Source organism: Jaculus jaculus, chromosome 17 (genome assembly GCF_020740685.1).
Source record: "Jaculus jaculus isolate mJacJac1 chromosome 17, mJacJac1.mat.Y.cur, whole genome shotgun sequence".
NCBI lineage: Eukaryota > Metazoa > Chordata > Mammalia > Rodentia > Dipodidae > Jaculus > Jaculus jaculus.
The window spans coordinates 21,731,737-21,757,410 of NC_059118.1; the positions used below are offsets into that span (position 1 = coordinate 21,731,737).

The following is a 25,674-nucleotide window of genomic DNA, read 5'->3' on the forward strand; positions in this document are numbered from 1 at the left end:
GAGGCAAGTTGATCCTCTTCAGAGGCACTAGAGTGAAATGGATTTAATGACATTCAGAGAACAAAGAAGGCAGCCAAACATTTTGCAGAAGACTCGAAGCACTTTCAGCATCTCAGGGAAAAGCATTGTTGAGCTTGGGGGGAAAAAAAAAGAGGAAATAAAATACCAGACAGAACCTGAATTAATCAGATGTGAGAGACTAAAGAAAAGTGTGATAAGGAAGAGGACGAAGAAAGATAATGCAGTCTTTGAGTGCTTTTTGTTTCCCCTTCCTCTATGGTGACTCATGGTTTCCTTCCTTCCTAATCTTATTGAGGCTCTGTTCTCAATTCCCTCTTCCTCACTCTCTTGTCTGGCTGGAGCAAAGCCCTATATTTCAGAAGCACTCCACGAAGGGAGCATTATAGGAGTGAATGGGCCCACCATGTCACACATTATGAAAATAAATTCTGGGAGGCATTTAGGAGAGAAGTTTGTTTTGTTTTAATCAGACCCTGACTGACAGCTTCTTTTACTTGGGCAGACATTTTCTGTTTGGCTGAATTTGACCTTTGAAATCTTGAGGCACAGTTGAATATAGAATCATGTTCAACACCATTTCTTTAAAGGATGATAGCTAAAGAACAAAACTGGAAACCATCATATATAAGACAAGCCCCCACCTGTCTATTACCCTGTGGCATCTGCAGTTGCGTTGGTGCTAGACTCAGGCCTGTGTAAAGCTTTTAGCCGACCAGGTCTTCATTTGGGCTTGGAGTGGTTATGGGGATCAAAGATGAGCTCAGTCCTTCTCCCTTTAAGAGAAGCAGTTATAACAATTCTGTTCTCTTCAAAGAGAACCTCAATAAATCAAAGTCCACCAAGAGCCCAAGTGCTTCCTTTCAAATAATGTCTGAAATACATGCAAGACACGATTCCTGCAATCTCTTTGTTCTTGAGGTTCTCTGTGTGTGCTGTTGGTGAGCCTTTGAAATCTGGAACCAGCTGCACCTTCTGAGATGGTTATTACACAGCACAGAAAGGAAGCCTCTCAAAAATGCTGCGTGAGCAAATTCCCACAACAGTCTCACTGTAATGTAGCGTGACTGTGCTTTGCTTGCTCATTTATGCTTACTAGGGGCTTTCCTTCCTAATTTCCTTCTGAGTAAGAAGACACTTTTGAAATAGTTCCCTGTGAAAGCCATTTATAAAGGAAAATAGGTCAGTTCAGTGTCAAGTCTAGGTTTCAAACACACGTGTACACACACACACACACACACACACACACACACACACACACACACACGGCTGGAAAAAAAAAGACCAAATGATTTATTGAAATTCCTATTAATAGATTTAGTACATTTACCTCGTTTTTTAAAGTGTGTCTTTTTCATCATTTCTTAAATCTTTTTCTTTTAGGAGATTTAAATTTCTTAGACTCCCAGGAAAATCATAAGTACCTACAAGTCATTCAAGTCAATACTATTTTTTTTTCTTTTTTTAAAAATTTTTGTTCATTTTTTATTTATTTATTTGAGAGTGACAGAGAGAAAGAGGCAGAGAGAGAGAGAATGGGCTCGCCAGGGGCTCCAGCCACTGCAAACAAACTCCAGATACGTGTGCCCCCTCATGCATCTGGCTAATGTGGGTCCTGGAGAATCAAGCCTCGAACCAGTGTCCTTAGGCTTCACAGGCAAGCGCTTAACCACTAAGCCACCTCTCCAGCCCTATTTTTTTTTTTTTTCGATGTAGGGTCTCACTATAGCACAGGCTAAGCTGGAATTCACTATGTAGTCTCAGGATGGCCTTGAGCTCACAGTGATCTTCCTACTTCTGCCTCCCAAGTGCTGGGATTAAAGGTGTGCGCCACCACGCCCAGCACAAATCAATACTTTTAACTTTGAAATGGGGACATTATGTGGGACTGGAATGGAGTAAAGAAGGTGGGATATGGTGAACACAAAATGGAGAGAGGCATTAACCCAAGCTCCTGAAGGAGCCTGTGCTTGACTGAGCCTGAACCTGAGAGCTCTGATTCTATGCCCTGGGCGCCCTGCTAGACATGGCTTTGAAACAGGCTGTCAAGGTGAAATGCTTTGTCCGAGGTCACTGCCTCATTGATCCAGGGCTGTCTCTTCTATCCCAAGTTAGCATCTTGAAGTTTGGAAATGTTATCTGGCTTGGGGGAGAACAGTCTTGTTTCTGGTAGGTCTGTTTCCCCCGTCAGCTTCTCATGAGTTGTTCATTCCCTTCCACAGGGAATTAGATGAACCGACCTCAGAGAACCGGCCTGAGCTTATGCTGATTCCTCCTCTGAGCCTCAGTGAACTTCAGTCAAGTATAGAAAACACCATCGTTGACCTTGGACACCACGGTCTGTGTTTGCATCCACTTGCAGCAGGTGTGTGGCTGCTTGGACAGGGCATCGGGATGGGCTTTCAGAGGAGCCCTGTGTGGAGGTGGCCACATGCCATCAGCTATTCAGGGCTAGGGAATGATCAAGATGAAAGCCAGAGAGGCCAAGGGCTTTTCTGTCCCCCATCTTCATTGTAGAGAGGGTGAGTTGGAAATTCATGCTGGTAGAGAGACCTCATCTGAGGGGATATCATCACTAACCCGGCTTTGAAACAGTATGGGGACAGATCCTTCCCGAATGTTCCAAGCACTACTACCCTCTCTTATAAATGGTTCCCCTGTCGCTCATAAATTTAAACTGAAGAAATGAAAATCAGTGATCAGACCTCTTAGCCAACTGGAATACTCACATCATCCCCCAAAGGAGAAGCCTCTGGAACTCGGTTTCTTCCTGTCTCGGTTGCCCTGTTCATAAAACAAGAATAATGATTCCTCCTGTAAGGGTTAGAGCAAATGAGGGGAGGCTTAGAAGTCCTCTTAGAGATACCCAGCATGGGCTGGAGAGATGGCTTAGCAGTTAAAGCACTTGCCTGCAAAATCTGACCTAGGTTCAGTTCCCCAGTGCCCAAGTAAGCCAGATGCACATGGTGGCACATGCATCTAGTTTGTTTGCTATGGCTAGATGCCTTGACATGCCCATTTTCTCTCCTCCCTCCCTCTCCCTTTCTCTGTCTCTTTCTCTTTTTCTCTCTTTTTAATACAAATTAAAATTAGAAAGAAAGAAAAAAAAAAGAGTTACCCAGCACGGGAAAAGCAGCCGTTGTAATACTTACAGTGATGTTTCAGAATGTAAGGGCCTTCTCAGTCTCTACCAGCTTTCCCAAGGATAAAGTGCTAGGAATATTAAATGTTATAGACATGGTACATGTGTTTTTTGAACAAATGGATGGATGAAGAAATGAATGAGTGATATATTAGTTTTGATCCCTAACAAGCAGATATCAAGGCAAAAACTAAAATGTGTGATTATTTTTAGGGAAAATACCTTCATGAAAGAAAATGGGGAGGAGTTCAGAGAGGCTTGGAGAGCTGTCAGACCCCAAACAGAATCTTATTCTGAATATAAACAGGGAGGCCTCCAAGCACAGCCAGCCATTTCACGCCCGCCATGTAACCCTGCTGTGCTGCAGCCACGGGACCAGGAGCCTCGGAGAGAATAACGAGTAGGTTCAGGGCACAGCAGTGGGACTGCTTCCCCGGGGGCACCCCCTGTAGTTGGAGGATGGCCAGGTTCATCCTGGTGGATGCACAATAGTGGCAATGTTATTAATGTTGACATTTTAATGTTGCAAAGCTCTCCTTCATTATTTTTTTTTGGCATGTGTGTGACGTGATGTGTGCATGGTACCTGCTCCTCTGTGTGTGCGGGGGGGGGCATGCGCACATGTGTGTGTGTGTGTGCACAGATACACACATCCAGTGCGTACATACACAGAGGCCAGAGGAGAACATGAAGTGCCCATCCTCCTCCTTTTTCTCATCCACCTTTCTCCTTGAGCTGGAGTCTTTCATCCAACCTAAAGCTGTTCTTGCTGGGTTGAGTTGTTTTTAGTCAGTAAATACTAGTGATTCTCTCAGCCCCAAGCAGGACTGGAGTTAGAGGCGTGTGTCCATTCCCAGTTGTTTAAGTGGGTGCTGGGGAGGTGAACCCAGGTGGTCTAAGGTATTGTCAAGCCCGCATGCTTGGACTTCAAGTGCTCTTAATCTCTGAGCCATCTCCTCAGCCCATTGTTACTTCTGCAGTAGAGAAGTTCCTTTCTCAAACTGAGGATGAAAGAAGTGAAACTTAGAGTGTTGGATCACTGCAGCCCAAATTTGCCTCTGAGGGTTTTCCTGGAGGAGCTGGTTAGAGCTTGAGTTGCTCCCTTTGGCTGTATGGAGACAACGGACACCTAAAGCTCGTCAAGACGCCAGTTTCCAGGTTCACTGTGGTGCTGAGAAAGACATCCTATAGCAGACATCGTAACAAATATGAATATCAGGTCTGTTATAATCATACGACTATTTTAAAAATACTTTTATTTTTATCTGCAAGGAAAAAGAGAAAGAGCAAGAGATGGGGGGGGAGATAGAGAGAGAGAGAGATATTGGGTACACTAGGGCCTCCTGCTACTGCAGATGAATTCAAGATGTATGCACCACGTGGTACATCTGGCTTTATGTGGGTACTGGGAAATTGAACCTCAGCCGGCAGGCTTTGTAAGCAAGTACCTTCAGCTGCTGAGCCATCTCCCTACCCAAAGTCTTAGACCTTAGAGGTATTTCTTAAGTATGCTATTAGTTTCCAAACATGAAAATTGGAGGCATAGGGACAGGTGTCTTAACCCAAAGGATCTGAGGAAATTAGGTCACTACGTAGTAACTGACATGGGTAGTTTGTGCTGTTCTGGGAAGCAAAGCCATTATTACCATGTAGGAATAGAAACTAGATCAGGGTATTGCCTGAGTCATCTAGGATCAGGAAGCCTGAGTCCAGCCTTCCAGGATTCAGACGGAAAAATGTACTCATTAATGCACTTCAGAGAAAAGAAGCCAAAGATACTAAGGAAATAAATAACTCAGGGACTGTATCATGTCTGCTTACCGGGGCAGTACCTCTTCTGTGAAGGATAGGAGCAGTGAACTTGTACACAGAGCTAAGCATGGCAGGTGACTTGGTCTTCATAAAGCAGAGTCTTTGGTGTGGATCTCTATGCTAATTTTTGTGGGCTTTCATAGCCAAATTACTCCTAAATCAGCTTTGACCACAGGTCCCCACAGCTGCAGGGAACTCAAAATGGAGTTCTTCTTCCCCCTTGTTTTGGACTTTTTTGCAGAGCTTTCATTGAGGTAAAGCAGATAATGTTTACCAGCTTGACTACAGAAATCAAATCGTATTCCCTTGACCCTATAGTTCATGCCTAGACCTTCCTAATAAGCTAATAAAATTAAAAACAAAGTAAGGGGCTGGAAAGTGGTTATGATGCTTGCCTGCAAAACCTAACAACTACATTTTTTTTACAGTCTAACATAGAAATATTTTTTTATTATTACTGACCACTTCCATAATTATAGACAATAAACCATGATAATTCCCTCCCCGTCACTTTCCCCTTCACAATTCCATTCTCTATCATATTCCCTCTGCCTCTCAATCAGTCTCTCTTTTATTTTGATGTCATTATCTTTTTCTTCTATTATACTTGTCTTGTGTAGGTAGTGCCAGGCACTGCAAGGTCATGGATATCCAGGCCATTTTGTGTCTAGAAGAGTGCATCATAAGGAGTCCTATCCTTCCCTTAGCTCTTACATTCTTCCCGCCACCTTTTCTGCAATGGACACTGAGCCTTGGAAGGTGGATAGAGATATTTCAGTGCTGAGCACTCCTCTGTCACTTCTTCTCAGGACTATGGTGCCTTTTGAGTCATCTCAGAGGACACTGCCATCTGAAAAGAGAAGCTTCTTTAAACAAAAGTGAGAGTAGCATTAATATATGGGTATGAACATTAAGAGAAGTGCTTACTGGGCAGTTTGGTGAGCATAGTACATATATTTAGCCAGTAGACGTTATACCCCTAGGGCTCATGAATACCCCTGTGGTAGGTTTTCAGTATCAGGCATTTATTCCCTCCCACGGAGCGGGCCTCCAGTCCAATTACAGAGTGATTGGTTCCCCCATAACAGACATGCCACTATTGTACCTGTTGGCTCATTTGGTCTGGCTTGCCCAATTTGCAGTGACCACTGTTGTTTATCTCCACTGATAACTTCTCTCTCTCTCCCATGAAACTGCATGCAGCATAGTTTTTTTCAACTTTCTGTCAGCTGGTCTACACAGAGAAGGTTCTTAGCTCAGCTTCAGCAAGATTTCTCAGTGACCTTGCAGCCCAAGCATGAGGAGTCTTTAGCAATAGGGTTCATCCAGGTTTGCTTTCCCCAGTACCTACAAAAAGCCAGATACACAAAGTAGTGCATGTATCTGGAGTTCGTTTACAGTGGCTGGAGGTCCATTCTCTCTCTCTTTCTCCTTGCAAATAAATTTAAGAGAGCTGGGCCTTTAATCTCATCACGTAGGAGGCTGCAGTAGGAGGCATGCTGTGAGTACAAGGCCAGCCTGGGCCACAGAGTGAGTTCTAGGTCTAGGGATAAAGTGAGACCCTGCTCCAAAAAACCCCAGCAAATTTAGTAGGTTTGATGCCTTTTCTTCTACAAATTAATATTGTGTAATCACAATTTTCTCTTAAACATTAAACTGAAAAGTTTGGGTTTGATAATTCATTGGAATGATGAGCAACTATAAGATAATTAGTGATTATACTAGCTTAATCATGAGATTTTGAAACATGATACTTGTAATTTGTTGATGAACTCTGAAGTAGTTAATATTCTTTGGATTTTAGAAAACTCAACACCAAATTTTCAGTGCCCAGAGAAAGCACTTTATTATTTTTTTTTCCTAGCCAGTATGTGTAAAATAAAATTACACAGTCATTTTTTAAAGCTCCTACACCAAATACTGAATCATTTTGTATGTTAAACTGGAAAATTTCCGCTGGGAAGTACAGTGCTGGTTCCAGAACAAGAAGACAGGATAAGACACTAGTTACAATTGACATGCAGGAACTTATTTGGATACAGCTGATTGAATTTAAACAGAGCCTTGGATAGCCTTTAGGATCAAATGTTAATGCACAACTGGGATGGTGAAGAAATGATCTTATGCTTAATTCCTTATATGTAGTACTGATATTTCCCTGCACATTAATTTTTACTAGATCCTTCCTTGCATACTGGCATTGTTCTCAGTAACTAACAACCGAGTTTCAAGGGAGTGTTTCTTGCAAAATTAGGCCAGCCTGGAACTCATATGGGAATATTACAAAAATTAGAATTTCAAACCAGGACACCTGTGAGGACCAAGATGGCCTCTGATATATTCAGAGAAAAGGGGAAAGTTGGGTCTTTGTTTTTAAATTAAGGTAGAGAAATCTATACCAATTATTGTGAAAGAACTCACTGTGTCTTTTGATGCTTGAGGGAACTGGAAATCTCTGACAGGTAAGTGATAGCAGTTATTGAGTAACACTAGTCTAAAAGTCATAGTTGGCAGTTCTACCATCATGTTGATGAGAAAAGGAAATAGGTAGGGTGTTCAGTTGGATTGTCCTAGGATGACTCCCATAAAAATTGCTTGCAACTTGAATTTTCTGTCCATGTCCTTTCAGTTCTCTTTTAGATGGATATGACAGCAATATTTTCATTTGTGTACTCAGTTTCCTCCATCAGTAAATGGGGCTACTGGTTACCCGGGGGTGATGATGATGGTGGTGATGATGGTGGTGGTGATGATGGTGGTGGTGATGGTGGTGGTGGTGGTGGTGGTGGTGGTGGTGATGGTGGTGGTGGTGGTGGTGATAATGGTGGTGGTGATGGCGGTGGTGGATCATAATGGTGATGGTGGTGGTGGTGATGGTGATGGTGTTGATGATAGTGATGGTGATGGTTGTGATGGTGGTGGTTTTGACGATGGCAATGGTGCTGGTGATTATTATGGTGATGTTGGAGGCAAAGGTGGTCACTGCAACTGATTCCAGGTCACAAAGGAACCTTTTTTGGTGATAGAAACACTTGGCTAGCTAGATCTGAGTATTTGTCAAAACTGACTAAACTCTCTACTTTAAATGAGTGCATTTCATTGCTCATAAAATATATATCAATAAAGTTAAATAATAGAAAAGTTTTGTTAAAATGTTCAGAAAGGAAAATAAGAATGAATGCATCATGGATAATACTTATGTGCCTTTGTTTTTAACTAATGAATGGCAAAAGAGTGGTAGATAAAGCCATAGAAATACGAAGCAATGGGGACGATTTGTACATATCACTTGAGATATATAAGGTCCTTTGTCCAAAAAATGATCATGGGGTTTAAATTTTCCTTAATGTCAGCCAAACAACATCAATGGGTCTAGAGTTGTCTCTCAGGAGAAAAATTGGTGACTTAGAGTTGAGGAGTGGGGGTCCTTTGCCTCCTCTTCTCCTCCTCCTCCTCCTTCTCCTCTTCCTTCTCCTCCTTCTCCTTCTCCTTCCCCTTCCTCTTCCTCTTTTGTTTAATTTATTTTATTTATTTATTTATTATTTTACAAGGTGAGGTCTTGCTCTAGCTCAGGCTTACCTAGAATTTGCTATGTAGTCTCAGGCTGGCCTCAAACTCATGACAATCCTTCTACCTCTGCCTCCCAAATGCTGGGATTAAAGGCATGCACCACCATGCCCGGCTTCATAAATTATTTATTTATTTGCTTGTTTCTTTTTTCTTCTTTCTCTGAGGTAGGGTCTCACTGTAGCCCAGGCTGGCCTGGAATTCACTATGGAATCTCAGGCTGGCCTCAGACTCACAGTGATCCTCCTGCCCCCACCTCCCACATGCAAGGATTAAAGGCATGCACCACCATGCCTGGTTCAGAAATAAGTTTTTTTAAGCAAACCTTCCTTTGCAGGAAATATGTAATGATGAGATATGACCTCATCTATTCTTTTTTAAAAAAAAATTTTTTTGAGGTAGAGTTTTGCTCTAGCTCAGGTAGACCTGAAATTCACTATGTAGTCTTGAACTCACAAGATCCTCCTACCTCTGCCTCCCAAATGCTGGGATTAAAGGTGTGTTCCACCAGGCCTGACCTTTCCCTCTTCTTTCTTTAGTCTTCACTGTTGGAGAATTTGCCTTTGGGTAGCAGGCAATGGTATAGACAGGTACACAGGACCTACTGCCCACTAGGACAGCCTAGGAATAATGGAGCAAAAACTGATTAATACCTGGTGTGGTGCTGGATGCTTGTAATCCCAGACCTTGGAAACCTGAGGTAGGATTATCAGGAGTTTAAGACCTGCCTGGGCTACATAGTGAGTTAAAGGGCAGCCTGAACCATATGAGACCTTGAAGGAGTTAGCAAACAGATGCTGGACAGATGCTAGGGGATTTGCCTAGAAATTAAGAGGAAAGAGGGGAAAAGGGATGAAGAGGGTAGAAGGAGAAGAGGGATAAAGAGGGAGAAGCCTAGTGGGCTACCCAAAAGGCTGTCGGAGGTATGACTGAGCCCAGTGAGGAGTTTTGGATATTCACCACAGAGTCACCTTGGCCAGAACTCCACAGTCCCCACAAGAGGACCACAAACCTTACACAATTCAGTGGGCTAGGTAGAAAGGAAAGAAGATGATGGATGAATGGATGGATGGATAGATAGATAGATATAGATAATAGATAGATATATAGATGATTGATAGATAGATAGATGTAGATAATAGATAGATGTAGATGATAGAGAGAGAGAGAGAGAGAGAGAGAGAGAGAGAATAGAACAGGGTGGAAGTCACAGACTCCCCAGGGTACAGAGGTTAGCCTGGAGTGAGCTACCACTCACTGCCCACTGCTCTTTGGCTTATAAAAGGGTCCCTGATCTAACACCTGTTCCTGGGTTTTGGAACCAAAATGTAGGAAAGAAAGAAATTGACAGAAATCTCAATGGCGAAGAGCAGGCTTTATTCAAAGTCCCGTGCATGAGAGGGATGTTTCAGGTTCCAGTGGCACTGTGAACCTGGCTACAGGAGAGCATACTGGATGGCGTGTGGCTGAGAGGTTTTATTGGCCTTAGGGTGGGAGGTAGGTGCATTCTGAGGAAAGGGGGAATGAGGAAGTAAGATCTGTAAACTGAATATTTACTTTAGTTTCACAAATCAGCCAGTGGCTTCTTCTTTGCCTAAGATAGTGGGGTAGTTGGTTATCTCTGCAGACTGTAGATCTAGCTTGTTTACAAGTCTGAAACCTCCAGGAAAATCCCCTGGCATCTGTCCAGGTCTGTTTGCTGACTCCTTCAGACCCTGTCTCAAAAAGAAAAAAGAAAAGAAAAGAAAGAAAGAAGGAAGGGAAAAGTGATGGCCTAGACTCTGAAACCTAGCCTGTGACAGAGCTTCTGGTGGAGCTTCCTGGCTCCAAAAGGAGCTTGGGGTCCTTGCCACATTCCAGGTTCTTCCTCATTTCCAGAACTTTACTGTCTTTTGACTTATGAGCATAGTCTGATAGTGTTTTTTTATATTTCTCACTTATTCCACTGAGTTATATCTTGTTTCATGGTAGTGGTTCCACCCGACTAATATTCATTTCCAAGAATAAAGGCTTCTGTAGTCTCTTACTAATTTTCTGAGTTCTGAGGGATAATTAAAATGAATCTAATGTTGACTGAAAATGTGCTGATTCTCTACCCTGAGGCATACTTAATAATTTAGAATATTTCTTCTGCATGACAAATATCTAGCTGATGTTTAAAAGATAATGTCCTATTTGAAAAAAAAAATGAGATGGGTACAGATTCATACATTTCCAGCAAGCTACTTTTCTATTATATCCTAAGAACAGGTAACAGAAAGAGGAGGGCGCTTGACTCCTGTAATATCAGGAATTTATAGGGGAAATTAGTACCTATGGACATGTCAAAATAAGTTTCTGAGCTGGAGAGATGGTTTAGTAGTTAAGTGCTTGCCTGTGAAGCCTAATAATCCCGGTTTGAGGCTCAAGACCTCAGGACACACGTTAGCCAGATGCACAAGGGGGCACACGTGTCTGGAGTTCATTTGCAGTGGCTGGAAACCCTGGCGTGCCCATTCTCTCTCTCTGTATCTGCCTCTTTCTCTCTGTCTGTTACTCTCAAATAAATAGATAAAAATGAAAAAAAAAAAAAGTTTCTTACGTGGGAAGGTATAATCTAGCCATTAGCTAAATATAAATGATACATAGTTATTAAACTAAGGCCACACTGGTAGGGTGAATAGAATACTTAAGTACCCTTGTGTTACCCACCATGGTTCAAGTCTAGAATGAACCAATTAAATAGAAAATTAACTAATCATCATCATGGCTCTAAATTAAGGCAGAACATACATGTAATAGAGTAAAATCTTATATACTGTGTGGCTCAGAGAGTGTCATGAGTTTTCTGTAGTTGATGAGTTTATTCCCCACACCTACAAATTTCACTGTTAGCCTCAGTGCTCTTATAGTTACTTCCTGATAAGGATGCTATGTCTGGATGCATGTGAGGAGTTTGGATAGCTGTGACCTCATGACATTTCAGAGTAGGAAAACATCAGTGTCTCTAAATATATTAATTTATATAATATGAGAACATAAATTTAAATCTGCTGTTAATAAAATAAGTAATAAATAGTAATTAATAAAATAAGTAGACATTTACTGGTTTAACTTATATTCCCATTATTTGACATTCTTATAAAATGGGGCAAGGTTTTAGATTTTTCTGTTTCTTTGTGTGTTATGTTTCTTTTTATTTGGTATTGAAGCATTTGCCCACCTCTCCCTTGGAGGGGAGAGAGAGGGCTAAGGAGGCTCATGAAATTCACAAGAAACTGAGAAGGCTTCTAAAGCTCCACTCTGAGATTATGATAGTAGTAAATAATTGCTGGGGGATTGGAGAAGTTTCCATGGTTGCACAGTGGACTCCAGAGATGCAGGCAGTGAGTGTAGTGTCGCCATTCTGGGGTGGGACTTTTTAGTGATGGCGCTGCATGAGTCACCAGGCTCCTGTAAATAACCCCAATAGACTCACTGGTTCACCAAGCCGAATTTAGAGCCATTCTTTGGTCTCCTGTTGTCCTCTCTCATCTAGGGTAAATTACATTAGTTCGTGTGTGCTGGAAAGGTATCGTAGCATCATGAATGTGTCGAATTAACAAAACTCAAATGTAAGCCAGGTGTGGTGGTGCAAACCCATAATGCTAACCCTGGGGCAGTGAGGGCAGAAGGATCAGGAGTTCAAGGTCATCCCCAAGTACAAATTTAGTTAGAAGTTACAAGATCCTTAAAAGTGGAAGAGGAAGATACAAAGGCAAATCAGAGAGGTAGTGTGTGAGGAAGGCTGAGCCCAACACTGCTGGCTTTGAAGACACAGGGAGAGTCATGAGTAGGGAAAGCAGGGGCCTATAAAAAAAGAAGGAAATTGGCCCTCTCATAAAGTCCCCAGAAAGGATGAATACTAGCTTAGACATCTGTATCAAACTTCTGGTCTATGGAATATGAAACAATAATTTGATATTATTTTAAGTTTCTGAAGTTGTGGTAACTTGTGACAATAGCTGATGAAAACTAATATAGCTATATTGGATTATATCTGCTTCCAGCAAGTAATCACTGTATTGATTTGTATGGTATGGGTGTTTTTTGTTTTTTTTTTTTTGTACAGTGATTTCAGTATTTTGCTCTGCATTTATGCCAAGCATTAGTTTCCATATTGTGATAAGCATTACATATTTCTTCTGTAATCTATAAAATTACTTTTTCTGTTTTGTTTTGGAACGGTGAAGGCCACATGAGTACTAGACACTAGTTGTTGCGGATGGGAGAACCTCCTAGAACTACCTGTCAAAATATTCATTTTTGAAGGAAAAAGGATGTATCCACCAGTGAAAATAACAACACCCCTGGCAAGGCACTATGATAGCAATATTCAGTAACTCGTGATTAACAGTGTTTCCCACTCACTGACTTCTTTCTTACTTCTAAAATAACTTTCAAAACAGAAAAATTAGAAACCTTCAAAAGGATCCAAAATGATTGCCATATTTCATAGTAGCACTGTCACTGAGCGCCATAATAAATTTGATTTGCCGTAAATTTCCCACCTCAGATTGCAAGGAAGTGTGTCTGTGTGGGTTCCAGCATCTTCAGCTCTCCAGTGGACTTTTCCCTGAACATTCAGCTGGGGTCCTTCATAAACCCATCTTATTGCTGTGGGCATTGGGGCCCTCATGTGACATTACGTTCATATCAATGTACAGTGTACACATGTGCAGTATATATCCCCAGCCTCACGGGTAACCTTTGTCGTCCTTTCCTGTTAATCCCTTTGACTCCTCTGAGCTTATTTTCCTGGCCCTGGCTCTTTAAATTATTCCTAAGGGTTGTTATTACTAAAGATTGGTCAACAAGACAAATATTTATAAATGTTGTAAATGAGTTTAAGATGCCTTTGGGGCTGGGGAGATGGCTCAGCAGTTAAAGGCATTTGCTTGCAAGCATGGTAGCCTAGGTTTGATTCTCTGGTACCCACATAAAGCCAGATGCACAAAGTGGCACATTTATCTGGAGTTTGTCTGCAGAGACAAGAGGCCTAGGTGCACCTGTTTTGTTTTGTTTTGTTTCTCTTTCTTGCAAATAAATAAAAAATCTTTTTTTTTTTTTTTTAAAAAAAGGTTCCTACAATCTCTTACTACATTATGCATCTACATTTTTGGAGTTGTGAAGATCAAAGTGTCCTGCTCTTTTTACATCTTGAATTGATTTTTTTCTTCTTTCGGTTTAGGGAAAAAAGAACAAAATTCAACCTTGCCTCCCAAGTTAACTCTTCATGACCCATCTTGCTGGTTTCACATAGCCTGAGGTTAGAATTCCTTCCCTCTAGCCTCCCCCTCAGCTTCATTTTCAGATACAACTTGACAACATGCACAAGCAGATGCTTATGGGCACATAGTCTCTATCCACATTTTAACAGACTTTCATTTGTGAGATTACACATTTTGAATAAGACAAACCTTTGTATGTTCATAGCTCTTTGGATGAGAAATTCTAGTGGTATAATGGGGAAAAAAAAAACACTTCTTAAAACAATGTTTTGGAGGACTGGGTGATGGCTCAATGATATGAGAACTTGCTGCTTAAGAATGAGGACATCTTGGACTGGAGAGATGGCTTAGCCGTTAAGTGCTTGCCTGTAAAGCCTAAGGACCCCGGTTCAAGGCTCCATTCCCCAGGACCCACGTTAGCCAGATGCACAAGGGGGCGCACGTGTCTGGAGTTCGTTTGCAGTGGCTGGAAGCCCTGGTGTGCCCATTCCCTCTTTCTCTCTCTCTCTCTCTCTGCCTCTTTCTCTCTCTGTCACCCTCAAATAAATAAATAAAAATGAACAAAAAAAAAATTTTAAAAAAAAGAATGAGGACTTCTCAAGCCAGAAATCACCAGGTTCAACTCCCCAGAACCCACGTAAAAAGGTGAGTGTAGCCTCACATGTCCATAACCCCAATGGAGGGGGGGCAGAAACCAGAAAATCATTAAAGGTCACTGAGAGACAGCAACTCTGGGTTGAGGGAGAGACCTTGTCTCAAGGAACTATATGGCTTAGTGTTAAGAGAAGAATTCCCAATGTTCTCCTCTGGACTCAGACATAGGCACATGGGATGTGCAATCTACATACACATGTGAATACACCACACATGCACACAGCTAAGAAATAAAACAGTATGTCTTTTTCTTGGCTGGATGTTGTGACTCACACTAGTAATCACAGCACTTGTAATTCTGAGGCAAGAGGATCATGAATTGAAGGCCGCAATAGGTTACATAGTGAGACACTGTCTCAGAAAGAAAGAGATGACTAGGGAGATGGTTCAGTCAGTAAAGTGCTTGCTGTGCAAGCATGGGGACCCATGTAAAATGCCAGGGATGGAGACACCTGATTGTAATCCCAAGCACTGGGAATGTAGAGACATGAGAATTCCTGAGACTGCTGGCTAGCTAATTTAGTTAAATCAGTGAGCTCCAGGTTCAGTAAGAGAGTCTGTCTCAAAAATAAGGTAGAGAGTGATTGAGGAAGATACCCAGTATCAACCTCTGTTCTCCTCACTTACCCGGATGTACATGTGCAGCCACATGCATATGAACATACATACACACAGGCATACCCCCCCCACACACACCTATATACAGAAAAGAAAGAAGAAAGGAAGGAGGTGAGGAAGAATGGCAAGGAGGGAGGAAGGAAGGAAAAAAGGAAGGAAAGAAATTTGGTTTACCTTGGCCTCAATGGTGCTGTATCACTGATAAGAAAGGGCCAGTGTCATGACTGCTGATATTGTCACAGACCATACTGTTGCTGTCTCTGAGAACTTAGAAATTACCATAATACCATTCTGTACCTCACCGTAGATTTTACACTCAGAAAAATTACACATCTATAGCCACTGATCTCTCAGTTCAAAACTCTATCCAGAAGACATTGTAGTAAGAGCACACATCTTCTATTAAATTGTCATATGGTCGATATTTGTTGATTCAAACTCCCAGGGGATGATTACTCCAAAGAAGGGTTCGATGATAAGGAGTATGTTATCACTTAGCGCCTGAGAGTCCTTTGTTACGTAGGGTGTGGTCTCTGAAGCAGCGTCATCACGGACATCTTAAGAACGTGTTAGAAAAGCAGAATCTCTGATTCCATTCTAGACTTACTGGATCAAGGGATGCATTTTTTTAAGAAAGATTTTCAGTGGTCTGTGTTAACATTAAAGAGTTTAAAAAGAACCATCCTCAGCATTAAGCTCAATTGCCTGGATGTCTTGCTCATCATTTTCTCCCCACTTGCTTTCACAATGACTAGCTTGGAGTTGTCACTTGCTCAGTATTTATTGAACCAAAGGTGAACTCTAGGGTAGGAGATGTTATAAGGAGTACTAAGCATTTTTTTAATGTCATATTCCATACAATTCTTGTAGAGATTTGGGCAAACAGGTAAATAAAAAGTTGCCACAAGAGGCTAATTTGTGTGTTCAGTGTTCCCCTTCTTAAAGAAAATTGTAATCTAGGGGCTGGAGAGATGGCATAGATACTACGGTAGTCCATTCCAGTCATCCATGTGCTGGAGACGAGCAACACAGTGTGCATTTTTAATATGTACTTTAAGGAGGATCTTCAGTGGAAGGGGAGTCAGGGGAGAGGAGACATAAGGGTGTAAACCTGCTGGGAGTATGACCCATCTGCAGTGTGTTTGTATATATTGAAGTTCCCAGTAAACTTACACAAAAATAGAATTTTGATAAAAATTCCAATTCAGGGGCTGGAGAGATGGCTTAGCAGTTAAGTGCTTGCCTGTGAAGTCTAAGGACCTCTGTTCGAGGCTTTATTCCCCAGTACCCATGTAAACCAAATGCACAAGGGGGCGCATGTGTCTGGAGTTCGTTTGCAGTGGCTGGGGGCCCTGGCGCACCCATTCTCTCCCTCTCTCTCTCTCTCTCTCTCTCTCTCTCTCTCTCTCTCTCTCTCCCTCTTTCTATCCCTGTTGCTCTCAAATAAATAAATAAATAATTTTTTAAAAATTCCAATTCAATCCTTTTCTCTAAGTTAGAGTAACCTTGCTTTCATCATATGTAAAGTCTTTGTTCCCTTAGACTTCTGGACTATCCATGTAGATTTCACAAAAATCTCCTAGACTGAAAGCCACTGGTGTTCTTAAAAGAGTCTCCACAATGCACGACCCATTTTCAATAATAAGGAGGGTCTAATGGGAGGGGGTAGATCACAGATGAGCCTAAATAATGGTACCAAACTGCCTGTATTTACTGAAAAGAAAACTAATAAATTAAATTTAAAAAAAAAAAAAAAAAGAGTCTGATTTTTGTCTTTTTCTCATTCTTTCCACATACCAGCTATGTAGGCCTGGAAAAAAAAAACTGTTGATATATTTTTAGAATTATTTTTACTTAGTTATTTGTGATCAGATAGAGAGAGAGTATGGGTACATCTGAGCCTTTTGCCTACAAACTCCAGGTGTGCACCACTTAGTACATCTGGCTTTATGTGGACACTGGGAAATTGAACCCAGGCTGGTAGGCTTGGTAATCAAACACCCTTAACTGCTGAGCCATCTCCCCAACCCAAAACTATTAATATTTTCAAGCATAATTTTTCTTTTGTATGCGAGGAATAATAAAGCCCAATTTTAGAGACTTAATGAGGATGACTTAAATAGTATGCAGAAAGCTCAGAAAGTATACAATAACATTTTACTAAAGAAACACAATCAGGGGTTGGAGAGATGGCTTAGTGGTTAAGCGCTTGCCTGTGAAGTCTTAAGGACCCTGGTTCGAGGCTCAATTCCCCAGGACCCACGTTAGCCAGATGCACAAGGGGGCGCACGTGTCTGGAGTTCATTTGCAGTGGCTGGAGGCCCTGGTGTGCCCATTTTCTCTCTTTCTTTCCCTCTTTCTCTCTCTGTCTGTCACTCTCAAATAAATAAATAAAAATAAAAAATATTAAAAAAAGAGAACCACAATCAGTGTCAAAGCTAGAAGCAGTATTTTTCAAGTTCCATGTAAAACCTTTGAAGTGTTGATAAATAATATTTTTGTCACCCAGAAACCTGATTATATCTCCTAAGCATCTTCACTATATAAGTAAGCACAGTTTGGAATAAAATATTTAATTTGGTTTTATGCGTTATGAAAAACATAAACTCAGGCTAGTTAGTTCCACTTGTCAAAATGTGGTTGTAATGATGTCCATCTGGGCCAATTAGTTTAGCATTAAGAAAAATTATCTGCTTGGGCAGGACTGTGGCCAGTGCTCAGAATCACAGCCAAATCCCTGCACATGCGTAGGATAGAGCTGGCAGAATGCAGCACTCCAAGCCTAGGAAGCATGTCTGAGTGCGCTCGTATTTGTGGTCAGCAAAGCCAGTGATACCCAAGAACAGTACCTGGGACTAACTTCTTTTTCTGTGGTGTGGTGTGCATGGCGTATTTGTGTATGTGTGTGTGTGTGTGTGTGGGTCAGCAAAGCCAGTGATACCCAAGAACAGTACCTGGGACTAACTTCTTTTTCTGTGGTGTGGTGTGCATGGCGTATTTGTGTATGTGTGTGTGTGTGTGTGTGGGTCAGCAAAGCCAGTGATACCCAAGAACAGTACCTGGGACTAACTTCTTTTTCTGTGGTGTGGTGTGCATGGCGTATTTGTGTATGTGTGTGTGTGTGTGTGTGGGTCAGCAAAGCCAGTGATACCCAAGAACAGTACCTGGGACTAACTTCTTTTTCTGTGGTGTGGTGTGCATGGCGTATTTGTGTATGTGTGTGTGTGGGTGTGGGTCAGCAAAGCCAGTGATACCCAAGAACAGTACCTGGGACTAACTTCTTTTTCTGTGGTGTGGTGTGCATGGCGTATTTGTGTGTGTGTGTGTGTGTGTGTGTGTGTGTGTATGTGTGTATGTGTGTGTGTGTGCGCGCGCGCCCCTGCACTGATGTGGTGCTCTGAGCACTTGTCAGCTACACTGTGTGCAGCCAGAGGACAACGTCAGGCGTGCCCCTCTATCACTCACTCACCTTTTCTTTTCCCCTTAAGACAGAGTCTGTTACTAATCCTGACACTTGGATTTGTGAGCCCCAATGATTCCTGTCTCTACACCCCTCGTCACTATGTGTGTTGCACATGTGTTTTACAGGTGTGTGTATGGCCACGCCTGGCTATCTACATGGGTTCTGAAGATTTGAACTCGGATAGTCTTAGATCCCCTCAGACTCTCATGCTTGCGCAGAAAGCCCACTTAACTGTGGAGCCATCTCTCCACCCCTGGAACAAAGCTCTTCATGACTTGTTCCTTTGCCAGCCATCTAGAGTCCTTATGCCTGCAGCTAAAAATCTCCATCGACTTTCCCTGACTTCATTATAAATGAAAATTATTTTGTGCTAAAGAGCAGAATAATAAGGGCAAGAATATACATTGGTTTTTCCACTGTCGTCTCATTTGGGATTTAGGCCGAATTCAATAGATTACAATACAGAGCTTGGTAGGTGTACCTAGGGCTTTTCACAGTGGAAGCAGTCAGGTAATTCATGCAGTTATTTTAATGGAACTCCGGCTTTGGGTTTATAATGAAATCAAGTGATTTTCCTGATGCACAGAGATTTGTTCTGTACCTCAGAGGCTGTAACTATAAGTGACCTCCTGATTTTAAGCAAGTTTTTAAAATTACTTTTATTATTTTCTCCCTGAGTTTGAATATAAAGAGATTTCAGCAAGCTGCTCTTCCATAGTATAGATTTTTATGATAGGGAAAAGTTTGTGATCAAATCAAATGAGTATCTGATTTTGCCTCCCTTAGGGACTGTACCTGGTATTAGAATGTTCCAGAAATGATTTTGTGTGCATAGTTACAGCATTTGATTCATATCACAACTCTATTGAGATAAGCAACCAGACTTAAACTAAGCAAGGACATGCCCTGGAAGTGAGAGAGAATTTTGGTTGACAATATTTTGTATTCCTGTGTATTACAAACAGTTACAAAGTTTATTCAGCAACTGTATCGTTTGAGATAGGGAGATGGTTCACTGTTTCAAGGGACTTGCTTGCCATGTCTTCCAGTCTGGATTCAATTCCCCAGGACCCACAGAAAGCCAGATGCACAAAGTGGGTCATGTGTCTGGAGTTCATTTGCAGTGGCGAGAGGCCCCTGGCGCGCCCATAGTACTTTTACTCCTTTAAATAAATAAATATCCTTTAAAAGTTTGTGATATGTAAGAGATTTCCTTAAGGCAAAAATTGATTGCTGTAGATTCTAGATTATCCTAATAATATGATTCTCATTCCCGAAATGGAAGAGAAAAGAAATGGAAAGATGAGCAGTGTGAGTTGCGCACCTCAGGCTGACTGGGTTTGTGTGATTTCTAGGTGGGATACTTACTCAAATTCCTTATGGAGACTTGAAAACACAAGTACTGTGCATCTGTTACCTTGAACCTTGTTCTAGATGATCTGGAACAATGAATGGATCTCAGAGTAATCCCAAGCAACAGAATCACCTGGAAAGCTTGCTCAAGCACAGACTGGTGGGATCCGTGGTGGGTGTGGGGGCAATAGCACCCGGGGACTCTCAGGCATACCTCTCTCTGCAACCTCGTTTTCAGTGACATCATGTCAATAACTTGATGTCAGCCATGGCACGCCGACAGACGTAACCAGTCATAGAGCAGTGGGTTCAAACTTACCAGCATGGCCTTGACAGAGCACGTCCCCAGACTTGCTGGTTTGGTAGGTCTGGGGTAGAGCCCAAGAATTTGTAGCATTAATATGTTCCCGGATGACATTGATGATGCAGGTTTCAGAAGTATACAGGGAAAGCAATGTGTCCAGGATGATGCTAAGTCAATATCCACTAGCCACGTGCAGTTTTTCAATTAACGAACATCAAATACACTGAGTCACATTTCAGTGCTTAATAGTCACATGTGATTAGTGGCTATTGTATCGGCCAACACATTTCTAGATGATTTCATCGTAGAAATTTGTATAGGCAGGACTTCTTAGGTTAAAATCTGATCAACTAGAATTTTTAAAAGTTCCACAAATGAGGCTAGAGATGTATCTGGCTGAGAGGTTAAGTCACTTGCCTGCAAAGCCAAAGGGCATGGAATCAATTCTTCAGGACCCATGTAAGCCAGATGCACAAGGTGGCACATGTGTCTGGGGTTCGTTTGCAGTGTTTGGAGGTCCTGGTGTGCCCATTCTCTCTCTCTCTCCCTCTCCCTCTTTCAAAGAAATAAATAAAAATAATTTATTTTAAAAAAGTTTCACAAGTAACCCTGGTGGGAATCCTGTTTCTGTCATCACCACAATTATTACGTTTTGATATATTTCAATTTAAAGACTTAAAGAAAGCGAATGGATGAGGAAGGGGCTGGAGAGATGGCTTAGCAGTTAAGGGGCTTGCCTGCAAAGCAAAAGGGACTAGGTTTGATTCCTCAGGACCCACGTAATCCAGATGCACAAGGTAGTGCATGCATCTGTAGTTTGTTTACAGTGGCTGGAGCCTCTGGTGTGCCCAGTCTCTCTCTCCCTATCTACCTCCCTATTTCTCCCTCTCAAAAATAAATAGAAATAGTATAAAAGAAAGTAAATGGGTGAGTCATGCTTCTCTGTCAGGCCAGAGTGTTTCAAGTAGAAGACACATCACGTGTGAAGCCCCAAGCAGGAGGGACAAGTTTCAGGAGCATCAGGATCCCTGTGAGTAAGGAGAGCAGTAGCAGATGCACTCAGGTCAGTGACAGGAGGCGAGCAAAGCTCTGACTCCTCCTCTAAGTGTGGGAAAGCAAGGGAGCGTTTTGACAGAGGCATGACATAAACATGGTGGTGGCGGTGCACAGCAGTGCCAATGTACTTCATGTCTTAAACCATATATTTAAAAATGTCTAAAATGGGCTAAAAACTGGGCATGGTGGCACACACCCTTAATCCCAGCACTTGAGAGGCAGAGGTAAAAGGATCACCATAAGTTCGAGATCACCCTGAGACTACATAGTGAATTCCAGGTCAGCCTGGGGTAGAGTGAGACCCTACCTTGAAAAAAAAAATCAAACAAAACAAATTTTTTAAATGTCTAGAATGATAAATTTATTGTTTTGTGTATCTTACCACAATAAAATGTAGTTAAAGCTAGAATGATAGTTTGGAGTTATGCATGTATGATCTTAAGCATGGTAGTTTCTTTCAGTGTGTGTATGGAATATGCACATATGTATGCAGGCATGTGGAGGCCAGAGGAGAATGTCAGTGTCCTGGTCGATTGCTGCTTTTGCTGTATTTCACTGAGATGGAGTCACTCACTGAGCTGTTCTTTTTTCCAGTCACACTGGTTGACAACCAGCAAGTCCCAGAGACTCTCTTGTCCCTCTCAGCGCTGGCGTTATGGATGTGCAGGGCCTTGCCCAACTGTTCTCACAGGTGCTAGTGACTGAACCCAGGCCCTCATGCTCATGCACAAGCTGTCTTACCCACGCGGCCATCTCCTAGCCACAGGTGCTTATGAAAGGATGAGTAACCACTGACAGTGTTGAGCAGAAGGACCTCTATTTGCAGCCTAGGTACCACTGAAAATATTTAAATTGATTACCCCTCAGGATTTAGATTCATACCGGATCTTTCTGGGAAGAAAGGCATTGAGAACTGAAATGTTTACCCCCTCTGTTCCTCATGGTCCATCCACCATGGCTTTCTACAGGAAACACACGCTGTTTCTGCTGGGGTGCGAAGTTGAACTTTCAACTCACTTTGCACCTGCCCTTGGTGGCATGGTGTTGATACATTTCATTAGTCTCATGTATGCTGTCTTCATATATTCTCTGCTGTTCTGTTTCAAAGGCTGACTCATTGGCCATAATTTCCCTGCCACCTTCACATGCAAAACTGGCAACTCACGCTAACTCCTCTCTGCTTTCTCTAGATAGGGTAAGTCCATACTCTCAAAATAAACTTTTTCTGGGTGTAGTGGTGCACACCTTTAATGCTAGCTCTTGGGAGGCAGAGGTAGGGGGGACTGCTGTGAGTTAGAGGCCATCCTGAGATTCCATAGTGAATTCCAGGTCAGCCTGGGCTAGAATGAAACTCTACCTTGAAAAAATAAATAAATAAAGTCTTTTGGTATTAGCTTTATAAATAGTCCCTAGATGTGCTCTCTTTTAACCTATAACCTTGACAAGATTTGCTTTATTCAAAGGCAAGATCCTCTTTCAGCTGTGTGCTTTTCCATCTGGAGTTCACCCTGTAAAGTTGTTTATTACAAACTCTTATTTGTCTGAGATTGAGTCATGCCACTACCCCCCAAAATATTCCCCTTCTTCTACATTCATCCATAATCTTATATATGTTGTTACTTTTTCACTTCTTGTTTTGAAATAATTTCAGATTTTAGAGAAATTGCAAAAAGTATAATATTTCTGTATGCCCTTCGTCTAACTTCCTTCATTACTAACATCTATTTGGCCATAATACAGTCAACAAATGCTAGAATAGTAACATTAATATGATATGATTAAAATATAAACTATAGTATAATTTTACTTTTCCACACCAATATCCCTTTTAAAGAAACATATACATAGTATATATATATTAATATTAATATATTATATTAACTATATTATTATATTAATATATATAATATTAATTATAGCAGTATGTTCTCTTTTATCCCCATGCCCCAGCTCCCATTTCCCTGGACACCCTCCTCAGTGGTGTTATGGTATGCACTGTGGGGTCTTGAAGATCTCAGTCAGTCCCCGTTGGGTAGCTGGGGACTATGACTCTGGATATTTCTAATAGTGCATGTTGCAGTCCAGTTCGCATTGCTGTTAGAAATCACCCAACCAAGAGTAGCTTCTGGGAAAAAGAGGTTTATTTTAGCTTACAGGCTCGAGGGGAAGCTCCACGATGGCAGGGGAAAACGATGGCATGAGCAGAGGGTGGATATCACCCCCTGGCCAACATAAGATGGACCACAGCAACAGGAGGGTGTGCCAAACACTGGGATGGGGAAACTGGCTATAAAGCCCATAAGCCCACCCCCAACAATACACTCCCTCCAGGAGGCACTAATTCCCAAATCTCCATCAGCTGGGAACCTAGCATTCAGAACACCTAAGTTTATGGGGGACACCTGAATCAAACCACCACATTCCGCCCCTGGCCCCCATAAACTGATATCCATACATGATGTAAAATACAATACATTCAGTCTGACTTTAAAAGTCCCCATAGTTTTTATCAATCTCAATGATGTTCATACATCCCCATAGTTCAAGATCTTTTAACTGAGCCATAATACCAAAATATAACCTCAAAAAACCCAGAATGGCACAGAATAAATATTCACACTGCAATAGATGGCATTGGGCATAGCAAAGAAACATTCAACCAATACAAGATTTAAAACAACCAGGGCAAACATCAAACTCTGTAGCTTCAAGTCCAGCAACTCAAACCAGTGACAAATCTTCAAGTCCGATAATTCTAACCAGCAACAAGTCTCTGGCATTCCAATTCCGCCCCTCCAGCTAGGCTACTCACAGTCCTGGGAAACTTCACCGGGGCCGGCAGCTCCTCGGCAGCCATCTCATGGTCCCAGCATCTCCACTGGGTCTCCACTGCAAGCCACGGTTCATCCTCATGGCCCATGGGGTCTCTATGCAGGCAACCAGCAAACCTGCTTCACACTGCCCATGGCCATTTCCAAAACACAAGACCGTGTTGCAAACTCAATGACCCTCTTTCCAGCATTTCTTATACTCCACAATACCAGGTAGGGTGCCAATTTGTTAATCCAGGGGGGAATAAAGCAGACTTTGAAGAACAGGACACTCATTGAGCACTCAGGCCCCTTCAAGAGAGTCTACATTCTTCTTGTTGCCCCAGCGCAGGTCAGCTAGCCCAGTCTCAAAGGTTGTAATCTCTCAGTTGCAGCTGAACGGGCAACAGTTCACCCAAAGATTTTTCTTTCTGTGCCATATCCCTCTGCACACACCAGTTCATTTCTACGCAAAGCAACCCTGCACAACTTCTCAGGACATGGGCATAAGAGCAAGCTTCTCACACAAACTGCTAGCCCAGTCCAGGCACAGCTCTTTCTCACCCTCATAAGCCAAACCTCACAGTCCATAGTTCTTACTGCCTTCAGGTCTTTCAGCTCTGACCAGGATAGACCATCAAGCTGTACTTACAGCACTGCAAGGCATCTCTTAGGCCAAGGTTTCAACTCCTTCCACATTCCTCTTGAAAATCAGCTTCAAAAGGCCGAAGCCACACAGTCAGGTGTCTATCAGCAACCCCACTCCTCGGTACCACTTTACTGTTGCAGTCCAGTTCGCATTGCTGTTAGAAATCACCCAACCAAGAGTAGCTTCTGGGAAAAAGAGGTTTATTTTAGCTTACAGGCTCGAGGGGAAGCTCCACGATGGCAGGGGAAAACGATGGCATGAGCAGAGGGTGGACATCACCCCCTGGCCAACATAAGATGGACCACAGCAACAGGAGGGTGTGCCAAACACTGGGATGGGGAAACTGGCTATAAAGCCCATAAGCCCACCCCCAACAATACACTCCCTCCAGGAGGCATTAATTCCCAAATCTCCATCAGCTGGGAACCTAGCATTCAGAACACCTAAGTTTATGGGGGACACCTGAATCAAACCACCACAGTGCACCAACTCTGTGGCTCTTACAATCTTTCTACCCTTCCTCTTCCACAATCTTCCCTGAGCCATGGAAGGCCTATTGGCAGTCTGATTTAGTGTTGAGTTCTCTGTTACCTCTGGATTTCTGCTAGGGGTATCAGCACTGTTCATGTCATCACTTCCCCTGCAGTTTTCCCTGGGCCTTGGCAGATGTGGTAAAGGTGGCACATCTCATGGTAAGAAGTTGGCTGACTTCTTGTCTTATCAGTGGATCTTGGTTTTCCTCCATTTTCTGTCATCTATAAAATAAAGCAGATTCTCCAGCCATCAAGTGAAAGCAGTTTGAGTTAGGGGAGTATGCAAATTTGAAATTTTTTTTGGTGTACAAGTCCACTCTTCTTCTTCTCTAGAGCACAGTGGGAGCTTCTCACTAGAGTCTAAGAGTTTTCTAACCATGGGATTCTGACTGGGTTTCAGGTACCAGATATGAGTTCTGTCCCACTGAGTGGGCCTCATGTCCAAT

At 42.3% G+C, this 25,674-nt stretch overlaps 1 protein-coding gene across 9 annotated transcripts in view; it reads left to right on the forward strand.

Moving 5' to 3' along the window:
- Nek11 (NIMA related kinase 11) overlaps positions 1-25,674 on the forward strand; it is a 253,223-nt gene that overhangs the window by 124,700 nt on the left and 102,849 nt on the right. For all 9 annotated transcript variants that reach the window (XM_045136965.1, XM_045136962.1, XM_045136961.1 and 6 more), the window contains one exon: positions 2,241-2,383. In XM_045136965.1, the coding sequence (XP_044992900.1) occupies positions 2,241-2,383 (143 nt within the window). The remainder of the gene's footprint in view (positions 1-2,240; positions 2,384-25,674) is intronic.